The sequence below is a fragment of the Phoca vitulina genome, unplaced genomic scaffold (genome assembly GCF_004348235.1).
Source record: "Phoca vitulina isolate PV1807 unplaced genomic scaffold, GSC_HSeal_1.0 scaffold2, whole genome shotgun sequence".
Classification (NCBI taxonomy): Eukaryota; Metazoa; Chordata; class Mammalia; order Carnivora; family Phocidae; genus Phoca; species Phoca vitulina.
Genome location: NW_022589705.1, coordinates 26,581,964 through 26,605,364, shown reverse-complemented (window position 1 = coordinate 26,605,364; position 23,401 = coordinate 26,581,964). Strand labels below are relative to the sequence as shown.

General features: G+C 45.8%; 1 protein-coding gene across 1 annotated transcript; it reads right to left on the bottom strand.

Moving 5' to 3' along the window:
• Window positions 1–18,272: 18,272 nt before the first annotated feature.
• BARHL2 (BarH like homeobox 2) lies at window positions 18,273–23,034 on the bottom strand. The gene is made up of 3 exons (XM_032416206.1): window positions 22,425–23,034; window positions 20,352–20,577; window positions 18,273–18,585 (listed from the first exon to the last, which is right to left on the bottom strand). The coding sequence occupies exons 1-3, from the start codon at window positions 23,032–23,034 to the stop codon at window positions 18,273–18,275; spliced, it is 1,149 nt and encodes a 382-aa protein (XP_032272097.1).
• Window positions 23,035–23,401: the final 367 nt, after the last annotated feature.

Sequence of the window (23,401 nt, the reverse complement as noted above, 5' to 3'; positions counted from 1 at the left end):
GCTTCCACTACCCTAAACAAGATAAAGAATAATGTGATACACCAAACAACATCTAGAACCCAATCTCCAAGATCTTGCTTTCATGTGCATTTCAGCATTATTTAGCTCAAATTAAGGAAAGCAATTTAAATGCCCAGCTATGGTAGAACAGTTGACTTGATTGTGACACGTTTATGGAAGAGAATACATATATCAAGTATGATACTTACAAAGAGTTTTAAATAATACAGAGAAATACTCCTACTGCATGGGAAAAATATAAATGATATCCCAGATGAAATAGATCATAACCATATAAAAATTCACAGCAAAAATCTAGAAATAACAAATCAAATACTAGTAGTGGTTTTCTTTGAGTGACAGAAGATGGATTTTTTTTTCTTCTCTCTACTCTTCAGTATTTTATAAATTTTTTACGGTGAGCATGCGTTACTTTTACAATAGGAAAGTTATTTTAATAATCTTTACAAAAAGTCTCAGTTTCTTTTGTGGTAGGATCTGACCACATAAATTTAACTCCATTAAAACTGAAAGTCAAGAGTCATCCGAAAATGCTGTAATCCTGCAGTATCCTTTCCTTCCCTTTATCTTCACAGAAAAAAGTTGGAGAAGTGGTAGGGGTTGAAAGGAAAAATAAAAACAAACCAAGCGAATATGTTGTAGAAAGAACTAAAGCTTATAATAGGTATTAAACTAGATGACCTTTGAGATTCCTTCCAATCTTGGGTTTGGATCAAAATCAGTTCTGCTTAAAATCCAATTACCTGTTAATGTGGATGTTGGAAAATACCCTTTTGCCAAATTTCTGAGCAGAACCAAGTTAAGTCATGCTTGCCTAAGGGACTACTAGATCATTCATGGGAGGAAAAAAAAAAAGCCTATAAAATCTTTTGCCAAATAAAGGGGATCCTTCCTGAAATGCGGGGGGGGGGGGGGGGGAGGAAATACTGCTGTTAATAAGCAATGTCTTGAATACTTGGGTTTTTTAAAATCCTGTTCCAAAACAGTAATATCCAATAAATAAATTTACAAGCTTAATTCAACTTTTCAGCATTGACATCCTGCAATAGCAATGCTTGGTCCATCACCTTTGCCCCTTAAAAACATCCCAGGCTTAGGGCGCCTGGGTGGCTGAGTCCTTAAGCGTCTGCCTTCCACTCAGGTCATGATCCCAGAGTCCTGGGATCGAGCCCCCCATCCCTGCTCAGCGGGAGTCTGCTTCTCCCTCTCCCCCTGCCTGTGTTCCCTCTCTTGCTGTGTCTCTCTCTGTCAATTAAATAAATAAAATCTTTAGGAAAAAAAAAAAAAATCCCAGGCATATAAAATGGCAAAGCAAAAATCAGAAGATAAAAGTGAGGCGAGAATGGAGAACAGAACAGACTCTACGGACTCGGGCCTGAAAAGTCTCCAAGCAGCCTAGAGCTTTCCGCTGTGGAATTCACTCACCTGACACTTCTCACCAGACTGCTGGCCGGCACGTCTGTTACCAGTTCCTGAAATGAAAGCCGTCGTTATTGCTTCCCTAAATGGGGTGGGAAGGTCTTAATGTTTATATAAATTCTAATCGAATCCTACTCTAATGAATATCTTCGTGGGAGGACTTTGGGCACGTGAAACTAACTGTGCCTTCTTCAGGGATAATTAGGCCACGAGACGCATGGTGGCATGTGCAGAGCGGCATAACGTCACCCCTTAGGCACCGTCAAGGGCAAAGGGTTTTAACCAAAACTGATAACGAGAGAAAGACGAAAAAAGTAACAAGTTTGGGCCGGGTCTCTGCAACCAGGCCGACCCGGGAAAACTCCACCCGGGGAATGAAGAGCAAAGAGTAGGCAGAGGAAGGGAAACCCCAGGGCCTGCGCAGCTGCTTTTCTTCCTGCGCTCTGAGTGGACAGGGGTGGGAGGAGGAGGGCAGCCCACTGACACGTGATACGAATGGGTGGAGCTTTCTCCAGCTGCAAGGAACTGGTTCTTGTTAATCGCTGAAACATAAAGCTAGAGAATTTCGTGGAGGAATCCAAAATACGGGTTGCCAGAAATTTCTAAAGCAATCCAGAAAAGAAGAAAGACAAAATTAAACACCCCGATGCCCGCACTTATCCATTTGGGCTTTATGTGATTTTCTGGGCAAATCTGTTGATGCGTAACAATGAAAGATTATTTGACAATTCTACATTTATTCACATACGAGTATGTTTAATGTAATGCCACAGTGTATTCACTCAAGGTTGGTGAGGAAGTAGGTGTCTCTTTGAAATCCTCTTAACTTAATGGAAACGACTGGTAAGCTTCCATTAATAAAACAGTTTGTGCAAAATGGGGCAGATGAATAACAATGTGAGATTTTTAAAGTGATTGTGGCTCTGATACACCCTATTTTCAGTGCACAACTCTGTCTTTGTTGATATCTGGGCTACGACTTCCCTGTCCACTGAAGCAAACGCGGAGCTTGGGGAGGTAGGAGTTGGTGCAAAAAAAAGTTGGGCAATCGGCTCCTTCAGTGGTATTAGCAAACATTTGATCTTTCAGAAATTATGACATGCCAATTTTCTCAAATGGGAGATATTAGAAAATCAAAAGCTTTGAATTAGATTATTAGAAAGTGATTTCATAGCAGTTCACTCAACCAGAAACCTGTCTACTGAGAAAGAGACCTACTGCGGTCTGTTTGCTGGGAAGACATCTCTTTCACATCTAGCTTAGCTTCCCTACAGTAGGAAATAAGTAGCACCGACTTCCATGTCCTTTTCCTAACACTATCGGCAAATTGGTTTTTAAATTGTGAAAGAATTTCGATCTAAAATGGAACAAGAGGATATAAAATGGGAAATCTCACTCATGTGCCTTCAGGAAAATAAAACGTTAAGGACTGAGGGACAGATTTCCCATAAATGCCTGATCTACAGAAAACTGATAATGTTGGGATTGTCTTTTAAGAGAGGAAGTTGGTCAGGAGTTACCTCATACCAACCTCAGAAAATGTTTGCTTACGGTTTCCAGAGACATGAACAAGAAATGGCCCAGGGTGGGTTGATCTCACAGAATAACCTGAAATGAGCTTTATTTGTATGCTGGACTGGTTTTGTCTGCTTGGGGAATTTGCAAAGCTGGTTTCTGGTTGTTTATTATTTTAACAGATGCTAACTGAACTCTCCCCCATTCACATTCCCTGCCCATTAATATAGCCTGCCCCAAACCCTCAGCAGGCTCACCGGTAGCTTGCTGCAGTCTGCAGGTCCTGAATTCCAGTTCCTCTGCTATACCCAAATAAACTCATATTTTTGACAATTTTGAGCTCGACTCAGTTTCCCTCATTTTCAGGTTGACATTCCTTGGCGTCAGAAGTGGGATCCAAAGGAGGTGACCCCCAAAGAACAACCCTTGGAATCCAGTGACGGACGTATCCACAAGGAGTCCCTTGCATTCATCACCTCTGTGGGTCGTTGTCTGTTTTCTGTTTTGTGAAGTGTTTTCTTGGATTCCAAACTCCTTGTGTTTGGTTGAGCTCTCTGACTTTATTTAGGATCTGTTTAAAAGCTTTGTCTCTTTTGGTGAGTACTTGTTTGTTGTCTTGTTAGAAGCACGCTAGAATTTCAGTATAATTTCTTCAGAATTCTTAAGCAAAATGAATTTTTAAAAACATGATATCAGTGGGCATGGGTTGGATCAAATAAATGCTACTAGAGCACTTGCCACCTCATTATGAAAGACTTCGGTCTCCAAAGCCAAAGACTCCAATGAAAGCATAAGTTAATCAGGGACAGGCCAGGTTGACATTTGGTGGCCTGCCAAATGCAACACAGTATCCACACAACAAGGGACACCTGGTCATGGGTCAGACAGTTAAACCATCTAGGAGGGTGAGGAATGGTATCCCGTGAAGGACACACCATAAAACAAAACACAACTCCCAACTCTGAAAGCATACCCATCAGGCTATTTAAGACTATTTTTTTCTTTTGCTCTCAAGGAAACCGCTAAAATATGGGATCCCAAATCATCTAAAATGCTCTAAGGGTGGCCCTCCTTCAGGGACCCTGGCCCGTTTTATGTTAAAAAATTATGGCCTCTCCTCATGCGCATTTTTAACTAAATTGACCAATCTTACTAAAGGTAATTTAGAACTTCAATGGCCATTATGGGGAACTTTTGATCTCCCCAAACTTGCTTTTTCTCCAGACTAAATGAGAAGACTGCTGCAATAGAATTAAACAATCTGAATGGGATAGCTATTTTAATTGGTACCTAGAGGCTTCCGAACGTATTCAAGATTCTAAAATTGCCTCTTTACAAAATACTATTTCTAAGTAACTGAGGCAAACTACTAGATGGAGATTTAAAAAAAATCTGAAGCCTCTTCCATGGCAACACTGGCCCAAACCCCTAAACACATTGCTCCACCTCCTCTAGATCCACCTCTGTCCTCTTCTAACCCTTTCGTTTATCTAAATTCCCCTTCTTCTCTAAGCTGAAACCTTACCAACTGAGCCTGTTAAAACTCTCCCTTTTAAAATTAGGCCTTCTGAGGATCCAACTAAATCATTAATTTCTTATGTCCTATGGACCAAATCTGAACTTAGAGGTATATATGGTAAAATATTTTCCCAAGGTAACTGAGGATCCTCATAGACTTGCAGAAGAATTCAATATTATAATTCAGACTTATCAGCCTCACTTCTCCTCTTTGTCAATTAGTCTATATGCTTATTGGAGAAGGTCAAGCCCAGTATTGGATGAAAACTGCTAATGTGGAAAGCCCTGAACAATCTTTAGAATTCCAAGTAACTCAACCACCAGCTCTTTTATATGACCAAACTTGTGCCCTAGCCAAAAGCCTGCATCTTGCCGTCCCAAGGGCTTTCCCTAAACCGGTAGACTGGAACAAAATTAAGGCATGTACCCAAAAGCCTGCTAAATCTGTTCATGCTTGGTACAGCAGAGCAGACTCCACATTGTTTTTAAATTCTGGACTCCTTATAGATGTTGAATCTCTCAGGGTGGCCTTTAATTCAATGTTTATAAATGGTTTAAACAGAGACCTATCTCTGTTAGTCAATAGAACTTGCATAGACTGGGAAACAATGTCTACCCCTAATCTTGTCAATCTAGCTCATCAGTTAACCTGCACCCCGGTTGATGAATCCAAAAGAAAGGCAACTAAAATTTTAAGTTTCCAAATTCAACAGATGGAATCTCCCAAGCTCTCCCTATTAAACTCTGTCATTATTGAAAAAATAAATAAATAAAAATAAGAAGAGAAAGAAAGAAAGAACCAAAACAAAACCTGGCCACTGGAGAAAGGACTGCTACAAGTAAAAAAGGTCTAGACAATTACAGCTTTTCACCAGCCAGGGGTCAGACTCATCCCAATAATGGGGCTCCAAGGAACCACAAGGACTGTTTCCCATTCTACCATTAAATAGGCTGGGGGAAACTACTCTCCAGATTGGGAACCAACCTCTTACAATATTAATCAACACAGGAGCTATTCTATCAGTGGCCAACCCACTACAATTAAACAGCCCCTAAAAACAAAACAACAAAACAAAACAGAACAAAACAAAAAAACAACAGTACCTTCCTCAGAGTGATACATTTATCCAAATAGTGGGGATCTCAAATAAACCACAGTGTGTCCCTATTTCTAAACCTACACCCCTTTGCTTGGGACCTTTGCAAGATAAACACCCATTTCTCCTCAATAAATCTGCTCATGTCCACTTATTAGGATGAGATTCCCTAGAAAAACATCATGCTGCCATTTCTTTCTCTCAAAAGGGAGAAATAACTCTTGAGTTCAAATCTCCTGAACTAAAATCCCTTGAGCCAAATCCTCAAGAAAATTCAAACCCTTTTTCTTTCTCATGTATTTTACAAACCAAGGAAGATCAAACTTCAGATTCATTTCCATTATTAGCTTTAGTGTCCCCTAGTCTATGGGCAAAATCCTCCATGGGCATAGGTAGAATTCATAATACTCCCTTCCCCTTAAAATCCAAATTGATCCCTCAAAACCTCTTCCCAAAAGTAATCAACACCCTATAAATGAGAAAGCTTTATGTAAAACCTATCATAGGAGACTATAAAGCACAGGGATTTATTATTGCCTGCACCAGTCCTTTTAATACACCTACTTTACCTTTAAGAAAACCTAATGGCCAAGGATAGAGATTTGTCCAAGATCTCTGAGCAATAAATAATAACGTTGTTCCTTGCTGTCTTGTTGTTCCTAATCCCCATAGGTTATTGGCATCCATCCCTACCAAAAGCAAAATTTTCACCGTGATCCAGTTATGCAGTGCATTATTTAGTATTCCAATTGATAAGGCTAGTCAATATCTTTTTTATTTTACTTGGGAAAGATAAGAGTACACCTGGACAATAAGGCCCCCAGGATTTTTACTGAAAGTCCTTTTTACTTCTCACAAATTTTAAAAGCTGACTTAGACAATATAAAATTTTCTGGAGACTCCACCTTACTACAATATTGATGTAGATGATTTACTTCTCTGCTCGCCCTCTAAGACCTCCTCACAAGACAATATTCACCTGTTAAAACTCTTACCACTAAAGGACACAAGGTCTCAAAGGAAAAGTTGCATTTTGCTCAAACTCAAGTCCGATATTTAGGACATTTAATCTCAAAACCAGGTTACATGGTTTTGGTAGGCTTCATGGCATCTTAAGCTTCCCAAAACCTAAAACCAAATGTCAATTACAGAGTTTGCTTGAGCTAGCTGGTTATTTTTGCAATCGGATTTCAAACTTCTCCTTAATGACCCAGCCCCTGTGTGTCCTTTTAAAAACTACTAAACCCGACCCCATTACCTAGGAAAACAAAGAAGAATTGGCTTTTAAAACCTTGAAGGAAATCTTAATAAATCCACCTGCCCTTGGACAGTGAAACTATCAGCTACCCTTTTTCCTTTTTGTATATGAAAAGGAGGGAAATGCCCTCAGAGTACTTACCCAAATACGTGGAGGCTACCACACCAACCTCTATGTTCTAGCCAACCTCTAGCCTACAATTGGATCCCATGGTTCCCCCTCTCCAAGCCTTAGGGCTGTCACTTCTACTGCCTTTCTGGGCAAGGCCACTGAAGAAATCGTTATTAGGATCTTCCTTGACATCCTTGTACCTCATGCCGTTGAAGCTCTCTTGAACTCACGCCACACCCAACACCTCTCAGCAAGCCTCTTCTTAGGAAATTCTCTTGCTAACCTCCCCTCCTATCATTCTTGTTTGTCCTATCAATCTCAACCCTGCTACTCTTCTTGCTTATTCCATGGGTGAAATCCCCATGACTGTTTGACTTTGACAGATTACCTATTAACCCTTCATGATAACTTACACGAAACCTCCTTGGCAAATGTTGATTTCTCATGGTTTACTGATAGCTCTTACCTGATAAATGAAAATGGTAAGTAGTGTGCTGGATGTGTGATATCAACTCCTTCTGAGGTCATTGAGGCTGCACCCTTACCTTTGGCAGCTTCAGCCCAACAAGCTGAATTACATGCTCTTACTCAAGCATGTATTCTAGCTACAGGTAAAACCACAAACATCTATACTAGTAGTCAATATACTTTTAGAGTAGCCCATGATTTTGGAATGTTATGGAAACAACAAAGTTTCCTTACTTCCAGCAGAGACAAAATTAAAAATCGTCCTTGTGTCCAAGATTTATTAGAGGTTATACTCCTGCCAGCCCTTCTGACTATTATTAAAGTCCTTGGGCATTCTAAGTCTGACTCTCTGGAAGCCAAAGGAAACCACTGACGATGTCGTCGCAAAAAAATGCTGCTCTTATGGGATCCAAAGACCAAACCTCTATCATGGTCCAGAAAACTACTTCCCCTGGTGATGACCTAGGAGAATTAACCAAAGATATATAACAATTGGCCCCTAAAAAAGAAAAACAAAATTGGAAATCTAAAGGCTGTTGGTGTCATCAAGAAAAGAAACTCTGGTTCTGACTACCGGTCCTGCCAGAAAATCTAAAATGTCCATTAATAACTACCATACATTAATTAAATCACTGGTCAACTGATAAAATGATAATGTTCATGAATCAACATTGGTGGAAAACATCTGCAAGGCACAAAAAAAGTGCTTATCTTGTTGTTCCATCTGTCCTAAATTTAACTGAAGGAAACTCATCTATATTGCCCCCAGATAGTTTACCCAATGAACCATTTGAGGTTTGGCAAATGGATATCGTACAATTGCCCCAATCTCGTGGATATAAGTATGTTCCAGTTCCAGTAATGGTTTGTATGTTTTCATATTGGACTGAAGATTTCCTGTGTAGACAGGTAACTCTTCTGTACCTAAAATGCTATTGGAAAAGATTATTCCCTCTTGGTCTTCATAGTGATTGGGAAATCCATTTTATGGTCAAATACTTTGACAAGTCTGGGCTGTCTGGCCAGTTCTGCAATACTTTCATTTTGTTTATCATCCTCAATCCTCAGGACTGGTCTAACATACAAATGGAATTATCGACTCAGCTAAATTAGTGGAAACCATCCAAATACCTTGGCAAAAGCATTATCATTGGTCCTTCTAAATCTTAGATCTACTTCCTTTGGGATGCATAAATTTTCACCTTTTAAAATAATTACAGGGGGTGCCTGGGTGGCTCAGTTGGTTGAGCATCTAGCTCTTGATTTTGGTTCAGGTCATGATCTCAGGGTCATGGGATTGAGCCCCAAGTTGAGCTCTGTGAGCAGAGCCTGGTTGAGTTTCTCTCTCTCCCTCTCCCTCTGCTCCTGCCCTGCCCCCTGCCATGTTCTCTCTCTCTCTCTAAAAATAAATAAATCTAAAATAAAATAAAATAATTACAGGGTGGCCAATGCACTTAGCCCCAACTAACAAAGGAGAGGGGTATATGTTAATTTTGCAAAGACCCGATCAAGTCCATAGAGAATAATCACACTCTGGTAGGACAATCTTTCAACAGTGCACTCCCTGGAGATGAAGATATCAAACATCACATCTTTAGCCTGGAAATTTTGTTTGCTGGAAAAGACATCTCCAAAAAGACTCTTCAATCTTGCTGAAAATGTCCCTACCATGTGTTATTAACTAATCCCCGTGCAGCCAAACTTCAAGGAATAGTTGCCTGGGATTCATGTACAACATGTAAAGAAAGCCCCCAAATCTGAATGAACTGGTGACCTGAAACTGAAAATTTCTAGGAACTAAAGCAGATGGCACTTGGAGTAGACAGCTTACCCAAAATATCTGGACCAGGCCTATAAGCTTTCCTTTTCTTTTTTAATTATTCTATGTTTCGTTAAATCAGGTCTTTCAGGCCTTCAACTGTTCTTTCTTTAGTTTTTCTACTGTCCTTTACTTGAGGTTTAACACATCCTTTTATCCCCACATTACAGAAACTCTCTGATTCTGCTAAAATTACTGATTCTTGGATTTGTGCCAGAGCAAATATTACTCATGATGAATCTGAATTGGTGGCCTGGCCATTATCTTTAGAAGGATGACAAAACCTATCTAGTAAAGATGTAGGATTTTCCTTTGGTAGCTTTGGAGCAACACTTGTCTTTCCTCCTAGAAGACTGGTACCAAATACTATGGCTTTCCCTTGGGTGCCTCCCACCCATAAAGGATTATCTCTCACTCAGGTCTGGACCCTTACCCTAGTTTTTTCTTTATGTTTCAAAAACAGTGACAGAAATGGCAAAATTCTAGGATATTAAATATTTGTGACTATAGTATTTTATATGATCCAAATGAACATGAATTCACTTCCTATTTGGAACCCAGAAGACTATATCATCTCCTCCATTAATATATCTCTGTGGTGGGGCAATGAAAACCATAATAATACCAGAAAATGGGAAGTCAATGTGTTCTCACTCAATGGTACTTCATTGGGAATTGACCAAAAATCTGATGAATGGTGGAAACTTAACTTACTTTTTCCCTAGATATCTTCCAGGCCTCCGCCAAAACCTTACTTATATTAGATCAGTTCACTTGTTATTTCAAATATACTTTCTTCCACTTCTATAGATATTTAAGATGCCCACATAGCAATTTCCATAATGCTAATAAACTAGATTATCATGTGCTCTGTATAAATGATTATATTTCTGATCATGAAATTCCCTCTTTCATTCCAGGAATAAGAATCTGGGCAAAAGGGCCGAACTATGCCTTACTCTTAGTAGACATTGAGTGTTTCTTTTTATGTGGAAGAAACATATATTCTACACTTGACCTTAATTGGGAGGGAGGTTGTAGGATTATTTCCCTCACCCCTAATGCCAAAATTAGAAAAACTCTTCCTTCTACTGCTTATATACCTACTCTGGGATCTTTCTTTTATCAATTTAAAAGGACATGTTGGAACTGGGAGCATTATAATTTTGGGTGGCTGCCTAGCTATAACCCTATGGTAGACAGAAAGGGTTTGGGGCCTGCTTTTGCCAGAGCTTTTTAAACTTAGATTGGAATAGCAAACCTTGAAAAAGCCATTCACAATCCTTCTATAGTCATGTCTGCCATTTCCAGTGTTTCTGTTCAAGCTTTTGAATATCAACAAACACAAACAGATAGCCTTGCCGAAGTAATCCTACAAAACCACAGAGCCCTAAACCTCCTCACTGCTCCGCAGGGGGGAACCTGCACCTTACTTGAAGAAGAATGTTATTTTTATGTCAATAAATCATGGAAAATAACACAAGAACTAAAAATAACAAAAGACAGTATCAAGCTGCTAGCAGAAGTTGGCCAACCTCCCAGAATTTGGGACATTTTCAATCTATTTAATATAGACAATTGGGGAAACTGGTTGAGAGGTATATTCCTTTTTTCTTTTTAAGATTATTTATTTATTTATTTATTTATTTATTTATTCATTTATTTATTTGAGAGAGAGAGTGTGCGCATGGGCGCACAAGCTTGGGGAGGGGCAGGGGAAGAGGAAGAAGCAGACTCCCCACTGAGCAGGGAGCCCAGTGTGGCTGGATCCTAGGAACCTGGGATCACAACCTGAGCCTGAAAGGCAGATGCTTAACCGACTGAGCCACCCAGGTGCCCCCAGAGGTGTATTTCAATCAATAGCTATCATTGGACTTTTGGGCCTCAGTCTGATCTTTTTAATTAAATTTCTGCTGGTTTGCATTAGTAAACAAATGCCTTCTTCCCAAATGTATGTACGAAATAAAATTATTTTCCTTTCAAAGACTTTTCCTGAAACTCAGCTGACCATGGAAACTAAATGGTCCCCCTTAGAAGGACATAACTGAGATTTTTCATTTTTCAATCCTCTTGTTCAAATGAGCCCAAAGAAATTCCATATCATTTCCTTCCTCCCTAAGACAAGACCCCTGAGGATGGCCTTCCTCAGCTTCATGGGAAAAGACTCCTGAGGATGGTCCTTCTCACCTTCATAGGACATACAATACAATCCACCTATAAAGAACTATACTTTTGACAGACATTAACAAGCAATACCCGAATGACATAATTGATCAATGGTGCTTTCTATGAAAGATCTTGATCAAAAGGGGAAAATGTAAAAGAATTTCAATCTAAAATGGAACCAGACGATATAAAATGTAGAAATCTCCCATATGTGCACTCAGGAAAACAAAATTTAGGGACGGAGAGATTGATTTCCCATAATTTCTTCATTTATAGAAAACTGATAATGTTGGAATTTTCTTAAGTTGATAGGGAGTTGGTCAGGAGTTACTTCATATCAACCTTGGGAAATGTTTGCTTATGGTTTCCAGAGACATGAACAAGAAATGACCCAGGTCCAGTTGATCTTACAAAATAAGCTGAATTGAGCTTTATTTGTATGACTGGACCGGTTTTGTCTGCTCAGGGAATTTTCAAAGCTGGTCTCCATTTGTTTTTTTATTTTAACAGATGCTGAGTTCTCGCCTCTTTACATTCTCTGCCCATAAATATGGCTTGCCCCAAACCCTCAATACACTTGCCTGTAGCTTACTACAGTTAGCATGTCCCAAATTGCAATTCCTCTGCTACTCCCAAACTAATCTTTTTGACAATTTTGAGCTTGCCTCTTTTTTTTTTTTTTTTTTTTTAGGTCGACAGAAGGTAGACTAGTTTTTCACGATGAGCACTCTGATTTTGTAGCATAGGAGTGCGGAAACAAAGTACCACCGATGCCTAATTCGTCTCTCCTGAGGCGCATTATAAATACATACTGCTCTATAGAAAACTTTCCTCCCATTTCAGGTAAAGATGCTCGGGAACACTTCTTCCTCCAGCCCCCAGATGCTGTGGGGCTCCCCAGTGGTGCCAGAACCTACAAAATATAGGGAATCCATGCCACTGCAAGTCTCTATCCGCTCCTAAATTCCACTTAGCATTTCCACCCCTCCAACTGTAAGGGAGAACGGTCAGGGAATCAACAAAGAGGAGTTGGCTTCAAGAACTGAGGGGAAAATCTGAAGAAGGCAGTCATTTGCAGCCACGAGGCCTTTTGAGGAGAGGTGGAAATGGAGCGGAATGCAGATATGGGCACCCACCTGGGCAAAGATGTATTATCGTTACCGGAAAAGGAGAAGCCTTTATATTCTCTCCCGAGCACACTGAGATGCGAGAGAGGGGCCCTGCTCTGTAGGCCCAACCCTAGCACTGATCGCGAAAAGCATCTGGACTCCAGTCCCTGCTCTATAGGGTCCCTGTCCTAATGCACGCATTCCTCCCCGAAACACGGTCGGTAACCGGGCGCGGGGACTTGTGGCCGCGGGGCTGTCCTGGGGCAGAGGAGCGCAGAGTCTCCGCTGGGACGCGCACCGTGGGAGACCCCGCTTGGAACCCGAGCGCTGCCGCGGGCCCCGGGAGCCTCCGCTCAAACCGCGGGCTGCGGTGTGTGCGCGAATCGTCAGCAGAAGGCGAGAGGACAGCCACATCTAGAGCCTCTGCGCTAAAGAATCAAGTCTGGCGGCCAGAGAGAGGGGCGGGTGGGGGCGGGAATCCATCAGCTCCACAAAGTGACAAAGCCCTTTTATCGTAAATCAAGTTCAATCTCGCGCGCTGGAAGGTCCTCTTCTTTCGGTGGAGCTCCCGCGGAGGCGACCCGCTCGCTGTCCTGGACCGGATAGTGGCGGAAGCCGGGAGACTCCCAGGACTGCGGGAGGGAGGACCCGCTCCACCCGCCTTGGGAGCGCTTCTCCTGGGCTTCCATCGACCCAGGCGGCGGCTCGCGGAGCAGTCCCGGCTGCGCGAGCGGAGGAAGTAAAAAGTGCCATTTAGAGGGATTCCACTGGCGACCTCGCTGCGGCCGCGGCGCAAGGGTTTCGAAGCCGCAGACCTGAGGCCCCGCTCCTCCCCAGCCGGCTTCCACTAAGAACTTATTAAATAGGGACGGTTTAGAGTTGATCTGTCACTGAGCACTACTTACCCCGAGATCTTTGCGTTTTTGAATTACTTTATTGATCTGAAGATTTTCTTCTTTGGAATGTGACCCTGTTTGGACTTAGAGCTAATCAGGTAACGCTGCCAGGGAGGGCTCTTTGTAATCACCTCGCGGACCTCCCCCGCGGGCGCCGTCGACCCTTCCCCGGTGCTCCCCTCGCGGTCGCCTAGGCTTCGCAGGGAACCCGGCAGCCCCCAGCGCTACGCTTCCCCGCGCGCCCCGGGAGCTGTCTGTGGTGCTAGGAGAGAGCACTTCGGAGAGCGAGGCCCCGGGGAAGAGCCCGGGAGAAGCAGAGAAGGAAACTGAGAACGCCGTGCTGGCCAAGACAGTCCCACCCAGCAACACTCAGACCGATAAAGACCTTCAAAATTCAGCCGGAAGGAGGGAAGGAAAAAAGTCCCTTCTGGGTCATCGCATCGCCCTGAGGCAGCTGACCTGTTTCTCCAATGCAAGAGGCCAGTGACACCTCCCTTTCTCTGAAAGCACACACCCTCAACCCTACACACTTACCCCTACTCAGCCTTGGGGGTGTTGAGCCTGCCAAAAGTAAGAAGGGAGGGGCAGTGGGCCCTAGCCGTGCGCCCCAACTCCAGGGAAAGAATCAAGCGGTAGAGAGGCAGGCTGGGAACTGGCCAAGAAAGTGGGACCAGACAAAGACCTAGTGGGAGACTCAAGGAGCCTAGAGACACTTTCCAGGGTCCATGGGGGTAAACCCTGGGAAAGCCCCCACTCATCCTTCTGCCCACATCTCTCTAATCGACAGCCAAGGCAACAACCAGCTTTCCCTCACCAAGGATTCAGAGCTCTGCGGCAAACATCAGTCCCCTTGGAGTCTCTAACCTGCCCTTGCCCATTCCCACCAGTAGTGAAAATTCAGTCTCTTCAAGCATGTTGACTTGAAGCCATGCCTGGCTTTTTAGAAAACTAAGTAGCTCTCTTCCAGTATATTTTTGTAACCAGGTGGCTTAACAGGAACTAAAGTTTCCTTAGCCCTGGGGAGAGCTTTTCCAAATATTTTTAGAAAGTTAAAAATGTAACAAAACAAACTACTCGCAAGCCACCCGTTTAAAAAGGGGAGGTGGGATTCAGCAGACTCCTGGGGAAGGGCTGCCTAGGCAAGGAGTCAGATGGCAGGGAGAGAGGAGGAGGGAAGTCTTGGTTTGAGGGTAAGTGGGTTTTATTTGCAACAGAGGAAATCCGCTAATTTGCCGTTGTGTGGGCTTTCATTTTAAAGGGTGGAGCAAAAATAAACTGATACAAGGTGGTAGGTATATTTGCTGGAGGCTAGAGACAAGCTGCAATCGTTACTTTACAACTCCTTGAAAAATTGCTGGCTTGGACTAGACTGGCTGGCTGCTGGCCAGGGAGTCCACTTTTCACTTCCCACTCACTACAGATTTCTGTTAGGTTACTTGGGGTCCCGGAGCTGACATGCGGGTGGGCAAATCTAAAGGGGTCACCGTGGATGTTTAAAGACCTCTCTGAAACAAGTTCGTTTTCCTGGGTTTCTATAGGAAGCAAAGATTGCCACTCCAAGCCCCTGTTTTGCCAGTCCCCAACTTAATCACAGGACCAATCCAAATAAAGTCTAACTGTGGAGTGCCCTTCAGACACCAAGTGAAACTAGGGGGAAGAAAAGGAGCACAGCTCCCAGGGACAGCTGTCCTCTGGGCCTCCACAACTGACTCCGCATCTCCCATGAGAAAAGACCTTTGCCTGTCATCTTTGTTCCTTGCTTTTCAGGAAACCTAGGGTTGCACTCCTCATCTCTTAGCCAACACCCATCTTTGTTGGGCAAGCACAGAAGAACAGAGGGACTCCTTTTGAGGAAAAGGATGTGTTTGCATTTGACTTTTAAGCAGTAGTTGGGGACGTTTGAATAGAAGGGCACCAGCTAAGGTGCTCTTCGCAGTACTGCAGCAGAAAGAAAAGAATGAAAAGAAATTCAGCCACTCAGTTTTCTTCCTGAAGCAACACCCACCCCAACAGCCGATTTGCCAACTTCTATACAATGGGAAGTAACCAAAACACATTTAGAGGGGAATCGACACTTTTAGCTGCCCAGTTTAAGGGAGTTGAAGAAAACATGGCTTTGAAGAAAAGCAAATTTAGGCGGACTCCGGTGGACCCAGAGTCATGGCTAACAGCAGTGGAATATAAGGATAATTAAGAAACCTTGGCCTCTATAGACACAGTGCGTCCCCCTGCATTGTCCACCTATGGAGTCCAAGTTCAGCCTTGAGAGTGAAGGGACAGCAGGCTGGCTCCTCCGCAGAGTGGCTGGGGAGCTGTTGGCCGGCTGCTGGTAGCGGATGGGTGCTATGGCCTTGTTTGTATTTGTAGGTTTGTTCATGCATTTTTCCCAACTGGACCTGAGATCATTCTTCATAGGCAATGTGTGATGTGTGAACTCCAGTGACTTCCCAGGGCCCTCTTGTGCCCAAAGCTGACTGGCCCTGGGACAAGTGCAGACGAAAGCTGTAGTGCACCGCCTCCCCAGCCTTGGAGAGTGCCTTTTTAGGCCCAGGCGGACCATTTTTGAACTATTTAAACTTGATTGTAAACCCCAACAGCAGCTAAGATGGAACAAGGTGAGTCTGCCAGAATGCCCAGGCATTGGGCATTCCCCACTGGAGACAGTGGCGCCCAGCTTCCAACCCAACCCAGCTGAGTTTGCCCCAACTCAGCCTGAAGAAAATGAGAAGGGCCAATCCAGACCCTTTTGTTAGAATCAAACAAGACCAAGACCACTTTTAAAGCAAATTGATGAGCTAGATAGAAATCTGCAAACCACTCCCTAATTAGCCAAGGTCTGATCAAGGCGCCTGAGGCAATTTCCTCCTGGATTTCACCTCTTTCTTCCCTTCTTCCTTCCCACCTCTCCCCAATACACACTCCCACAGCACTCCACTTTTTAAAAAATGTTTTTAACTCCACTAAGGTTCAACATCAGAGAAAGTTGGAGGATGGGTCTGGATGTGTTTTAGCTGCTTGTTTTAGCCCTTTGACACTGTACTTGGGCAGGCGTGAGGCTAGAGATATGAGAATACCCAGATGGGGGATCTGACTCTGGCTCTTCAGGAAATGACCCTGGGGCTTGAGAAGGTGGAAGCAGCCCTAGAACTGAACCCCTGTTCAGTTGTTCCCTTACATAGTCATGAATGCTGAGCCTAGTGGGGAGCCAATCTGGTGGGGTGCACCTGCAGCCCTGGCAGAGGTGCTCCCAGTATTTGCACACCCATTCACACACACACACACACACACACACATTCCTAGGGCAGGCTGTGGACCTCCTCCACCCTCTGGACAGGGCCCTTTCATTTTATGGTCCCAACCCCTGTAAGAATGCTGATAAAAAGCTTGGCACGCCTGTCCTGGCCAGACTTGGATCCCTGCTCCAAGGCATCCCAGCACAACGAACTCTCTAGGACAAGAGGTTCGGCCAGGGCTGGGGGCTGGCTGCCCGCTGGGGAATGAGAAGGCAAGGATCAAAGACGCAACGAGGGCTTGTCAGCCGGGCCTCTCCGAGTCCCCGGGGCGTCCTAATTGCGCTCCCTGCAGCCGCCCGCTCGCAGGCTGGCCTGCCGCGTGGGCACCGGGCTGCGGGCTGCAGAACAGCTGCGAGGCCCGAGGAGCGTCCACCCGCCCGCTGCCCGGCGCCAGGGACCCTCACTGCCCCGGGGAAGAGCCCTAGGAGCCGGAGGAGGAGGGGCAGACAGCCGCGGTTTGGCTGGGGCTTCCAGGCAGGCCAGGAGCAGGGCAAGTTGGCGGCCCACTTAGCCAGCACCAACAGCCCACAAGCAGAGACTTTTCCCCCCTGGCCGGGTGGGCTGCTCTGAAATCATCCACTTAAAAAGAAAGGAATTCACACATCAAATAATGGCTCGGCTCGGAAGAGGCCAGCAGGAAAACTGGCGCTGTTTTTATGTAAGTCAACCCAAAGTCTTTACAGAGTTTATAAATTCCTAATATTACAGGAGGGATTTTTTTTCCCCTAAACCAAGTCAGGCATTTCATCATAGTACATTCTGCTTTAGTAAAATCAGCTCCCTTGAATTTCATCGCTTGTTAAAAAAAGATAAACTTTATTTTTGTAATTTTCAATCACAAAAAAATCTATATTTTTGTCTAAGCATTTATTTTACTGAATCAAAAAGACATGAAAAGAAAAATCATGTTTTACTAACGTATATAAGTGACTCTTTTTCGGACAACATATAATAAATATGATATATCACTTATCACTCAGTCTTTCAAATGTACATTTTTTTTCATATTATGGAGCATGCCACTTTTCCAAAAGAAAAAAGGTCATGAGAAATCAGTGCAAAGTTCTCAGTTACCCTCCTCTTTTCTCTGGGGCAGACGGAATGTCCACAGCAACGCCCTGTGCCTCAGAATTTGAGGCTGTCTGTCCATCTACAATTCTCTCTGCCTCTCCGGCTTCCTCTCGTGCCCTTCATTCTTCCCTCCTTACCCCTCCCCCCTCCCTCCCTCCTGCTTGTCCCTAAAGTCATTTTTCAAAAGAGCTTGAGGTTTTGTTTTTGTTGATGCTTTCACTTACTGGTCGCACCTTGTGTGGGGTCAGCGATATCGCCAGTCACACTGCTGTGGGGAGCTTTCCAGCCCTGTTTCTGGGGGTGGGGAGATAGAGGGCGGAGGGCTGGCTCCTCTTTGGGGGCCCCCCCCAACTGGTGAGCGGCTTCTTCTCTTACTGCTCCGCTTCCCGGGGTCGCTCCCGAGGGAGGCCCAGCGGCCTGGTGCGGGGAGCGGAGCGGAGGGGCAGCTGTCCGGTCGGTCGGGGAGGGGACGGGATGGGAAGGGACTGCAGCGCCGTCAGTCGCTCATTCTTCACCGGGGGTGCGGGGTGCCTGGGATGGGGTTGGACAAGGGGTTGAGGGCCGGCTGCCCCCCGGGCCCCAGGCCGTGGATGAGCACGCGGGGCACCAGGGGCCGCTGCAGCTGGGGATGGGGCGCGGGAGGAGTCCGGTACATGCTGCTGTACATGGCTGCGGCAGCCGCGGCGGCCGTAGTGCTGTCCATGCTGCCCAGCAGGCTTGGGTGGTAGAAATAAGGCGACGGAAACATCCTCTGCAGGGCCGAGTAGTTGCCCGCCTCGGCCAGCAGCTCCAGGCCCACCGCGGTCTGCCGCTTCCACTTGGTCCTGAAAAACAGCGGCCGTGCACGCCCCCCCGCAGCTGTAGGCGCAGCCCTGGCACCCAGGCCCTTCCTCTCTCGCCCCCCGCCCGCTTCTCTTTCTCCAGGGACAGGAGGATGGCGAGAGTTCTGAGAACCGGGAATGAACCACATCTCCTAGCCCCCCTCCCCACCCTCTCGCCCACAGAAGGGCCCAAATTCAAGTCAATTTCATAAATTACACCCGTAACGTCTGAGACATTCATAAGTGAAATTCTATAAGCTTCACTGCCTCTTCCTGACCCTCTGTTCTGCTGTAGCCCCCTTATAATTGGGCTACTTCCCGAAACTTTCCTGAAGGCCAACGGAGACCACTCTTGCCATCTGTAGGCGGTCTTCTCCCTCCTCCTCTAATTCCTTTCCCCAAGTGGCCCCCCACAAGCCCAGAGTGTCCACTCTCTGCCCCTCCCCCTTTCCTCCAGGCCGAGTGAGAAGAAACCATAAACAAAAGGACACAGAGACTCCTTAGCCTCGGACCCTGTCCCTCTTAGTCCCCAGAGCTGTGAAGACACATCCCTCTCCTCAGCCTGACAGGACTTTAGAGCTGGTGGGGGGCTTGGAGCAAGGAAGGCACCAAGGTTTCAAAATGGAATTTGTTTGAGGGAGGGCTCTCCCAAGGTGACAGCACCTCGGGGCCATTTCAGGGCAGGGGGTAGGGGGTGGGAAATGCATTTCAAGGTATTTTCTCCTCTGAGAGAGAGTAACAATTAAAACCTGTGATCAGCTTTTCTCGGTTTCCTCCCTCCCCCACGGTACCCCGCCAGGAAGAAGAGGCGACCAGGTCTTTGCTCAAATGCCCCATGAAGGAACTCAGGGCTGGTGGGCCATCCATACCCGGCAGCTTCAGCCAAATTAATAAACATGTCGCCCATTTTAAATTGGCTACAAATGACACTAATGTTTTCCGACAGAATTAGGGTGGCTGAAACCGTATGTAATGAGACAGAAAATTATGGTAAAGATGACAACTGGATGGGCATTTCCAACCGCACTTATGGACGATTAGAAGACAAATGAGAGAAAAGGAGGGGGAGAAAAAAATCGAGACAAGACTGTCTACTGCCAGGCTTGGAAACACAGCACAACTTCAGCCTCAGCTTGCCTGGGTTCGCTCTACCGTTCAGGGGCCTGCCCGTGCTGCCAACCCCCTTCCGAATTTCCTTTCAGTGGAGGCAGTGGTTCCTGGCAGGCTCTGAGGTGACAAATATAGGGGACAGACCCTCAGTCTGGATGCCTGGCTGGCTGCCTCAGAAGCCAAGGCAAGGACATTTAAGCTGAGGCCAGTGGGGCAGCTCCTCCTGGATCGCAATAGCCAGGTTGCGTGGCCAGCTGCAGACATTCGGAACCAGCCGGGGGCAGGCCCAAAGGGGGCATGGCGCAGGCTCTACGGACCTGAGTGTCAGCTGCACAGATGTCTCAATTTGAGAAGGTGTGGCTTGATCGATTTGGGGGCAAAGTGGGGGGAGGGATTCCAGCCACTCGGATTTGAGAGGAAAAGTAGCATATGCTAAGACACTCAGAAGTGGAAAATGTTCCAAACTCCAGCTGCCTATCAGTCCCTCTCACCTTGGGGGTGTGGTTAATCCCTGCTCCAGCCTGAAAGCCCCCAGGGGCCCACTCTGGGGCCTCTGAGTCCCTGGAGTCTCCCCGAGCCAGGAAGGAAGAAGACTGGCGCTGCGGTGGTCAGGACCTGGATGGCCAGATGCCTTTGCCCCCCCACACAGCATCCCTTACCTGCGGTTCTGGTACCAGGTCTTGACTTGGGTGTCCGTGAGGTTGAGCGCGGCTGCCAGGTCCATGCGGTCCTGCACACTCAGATACTTCTGCCGCTCAAAGCTACGCTCCAGTTGATTGAGTTGGTGGTCAGAGAAAGCTGTTCTGGCTTTGCGAGGCTTTTTGGCTCTCACAGGGGGACTCTCTCGGCTGCTCGTAATCTCCCGGTCTCCTTCTTCCTTTGTTCCTATGGTAGAAACCCAGAGTCGTAAGATAGTGTGGAATGGGAAGGGTGGTGTATCCTCCTGGCACACACTTCCACATTCCCAAGCCAGCTGCTGGTCTTGGGGGACTATACTCCGCCACCCTCATCACACACAAACTTGGACCTTAGCCAATACGGAGGAAGAGAACCAATTTCTGGCCAAAGAGTCTGGAACTTTGTGCAGAGCTCCTAAAAGGGTTCTAAAAGGTTGTCTTATCTTCTCATCTTTGGAAATTAAAAAGAAAAAAATATTTTACAATATAGGGTCCTTTTGTTATTGTTTCCTTCATGGGAGGGGGGAGATCCTGTCCCATTCCTTTACTGTTTTCACTATGACTTCATTTTTTCTGATTTGGTACTTTTCAAAATATCTTTCTACTCTGTTGTTGTGTTTTGTTTTGTTTTGTTTTGTTTTTTTGAGGAAGGGGCACCTTTTTCATTTCACTTTTTGTTTACTAAAAGTTATAGGCATTTGTTTTCCCTTTTCAGATGCACTTGGGAAATGGTGGAATCAAGTTCTCTGCAGTTGCTTGCGTCAAGTCTTTTAAAGCTTCAGAAAGAATATGTCACCCAGACACCAAGTAGAGCTCAAAATCACTGAGCCCATCCAGGTGACAGCCCAGAGATTTCCGGATTCTATTTGTCAACTTTGGTTTTTTACTGAAATGCTGGGAAATCGATATGTCAATCCCTCTCTGTTTGTACCCGTTTTTGCTGCGCTCCTTGATCTTCCCTGCAGGAAGAACAATAATCTCTCTAATTGACCCACTGGGGAGGTTGGTGCACAAAAAATCGCCAGACCAGACTGTACATCTGTTTTGAGCACTATTATGCTAATGTTATAATAGTAAAATGAGGAGCCAATATCCTACCTTTCAGATAGTCAGCACATATCTTTCCCAGAGATGGCAAAGGTTAATACTGGTAACAGTAATAAACTTATTAGTAAAGGAAAAAAAAAGAATTCTCCTGGTATGTTAAAACTCTTTTATCGTGCAAAGACCAGAACACTTCCTTATGAAATTGAGGAGAAAATGGAAAAAGGGAGTTGAAGCACAGTTTCAACGGCTATCTTCTGATTTTACAAAAATAAATAAATCCAATTCCACAAGATTTTACTTTCATAAATGCGATTTTCCAATTACTTGTAGGGAAACAAAATCTTACTGAAATACAAATACTCGGTTGGGGCCATGGAGTAAGAAGGGTATTTTAAAAACGGAGAAACTGATTATAAATTTTTACCATAGGGGCTTCCCTATATTAATCACCATCTAATAAAAAAAAAAGTTGTTTTGATAATCAACTCGGAAATTTTTTCTTCATTAAATCTGGTAATTCCTGTGATGTTTAGAAAATGCAGTGTGTGGGGGGACTGAAATAATTTGCATTAAAGAATAAACGCCACGTTGTGAACACACCCCTAGACACCACGCTAGCTAAGCCCGTTTCTCTCTCCCACCTCCCCTCATTCCCACCCCCCAGGTCTCAGCTAGAAAAATCTCCAGTCCTTCCCTTTTATCAACGAAAGAATTCCGGTCAGATCCCCTCCGCCCCCGCCCTATCCCTAATAAATTGAAATTAAGTAAAACAAAGAAAGGAGCAGGATGGCGGTGAAGGTTGTAACAATAAACCGAACTTCGGACCAGTCCTCGTGTCGCATGCCCAGGCCTCCCTCCCGCTTGCAGTTTTTGACCGGGGTGCGATCGCCCCAGAAACTCCCGGAATAACTCCGCAGCCGAGATGCGCGGGAGTCTGAAGGGGAGGACCGAGAACCCGAGGACGAGAAGAAGCTAGATGGCTCGGGCGGCCGACGCGGCGCGACTCACCGTGGCATTTGATGTCGCTCTGGGAATCTTCCCGCTTGTCGAGTTTGGTTTTGCTGTCCTCCTGCTCGAGCTTTGGCCTGAAGCTCTCGTGTGCTGCGTTGCTCTCCTGCTTCGGGGTGTGGTGGGGAGAGGACACGCTGGTGCTGTAGGGTGCACACGCCGCCAGAGGTTTGCTGTCGCCCAAGATGTCCTTAATTAAAAAAGAAGAGGTGGAAGTCCTGGGGGCCGAGGCGGCCGAGCCCAGCTGCTGGGCCGGTTGCTGCGGCGGCGGCTGCTGTTGGGGAGAAGGCTGCAAACTTTGCGTGGGGGCCGCGGCGGGCGGCGGCGGCGGTTGGCTGTGGTGGAGGTGGTGGTGATGCTGGGGCCCTTCTGCTACCAGATGCGGCTCCGGGGGCTCCATGGTGACCGAGATGGGAGAAGAAGGCGCCGTTCCTACGGTATCAATCTCCGAACAGGGGGACGGAGTGGCCTGACTCCTAAAATCCGCGGTCCTGGCCTCGCCGAGCGGGCGGAAATCTCCATTCATCATGCCGGGGCTGCCCGAACTGGCACTGGACAAAATCGTGTCTATTCCAAAACTCGACCCGCTGGCCCCTTCCATTGTTGTCATTTCTACATGAGGTCCACGCCACTTCGCCGCTCAGCAGCCGCCCCGACCAAGCAAAGGAAGCTATCGATCGTAAAACAAAATAAACACTAAACAATGTTGTCGCGGCTTTAAAAAAACAAAACAAGTGGGGCGGGAAGGGAAGGAAGGATCATGGGTGGTAGGGTGGCAATCGGTGGGCACTTTCGACACTTTTTGTTTTCCTTATTCATAAAGTAGGGGTGGGGAGAAGGGGAGAAAGGAAGAGAGCGGGGGAAAGTTACAAAAATTGTTGAGGAAGAACGGAGCTTGCGCTCCGGGAACGACCGCGCACGTGGGGGCGGCGGTGGCGGCGCAGGGGACTCAGACGAAGACGCAGGCGGCGGGAGGT

Coding starts and splice junctions, on each gene's coding strand:
- BARHL2 (XM_032416206.1), bottom strand. CDS start 23,034: ATGACAACAATGGAAGGGGCCAGCGGGTCGAGTTTTGGAATAGACACG. Junction 20,578..22,424: donor GAGCGACATCAAATGCCACG/GTGAGTCGCGCC, acceptor TTTCTACCATAG/GAACAAAGGAAGAAGGAGAC. Junction 18,586..20,351: donor ACCTGGTACCAGAACCGCAG/GTAAGGGATGCT, acceptor GCTGTTTTTCAG/GACCAAGTGGAAGCGGCAGA.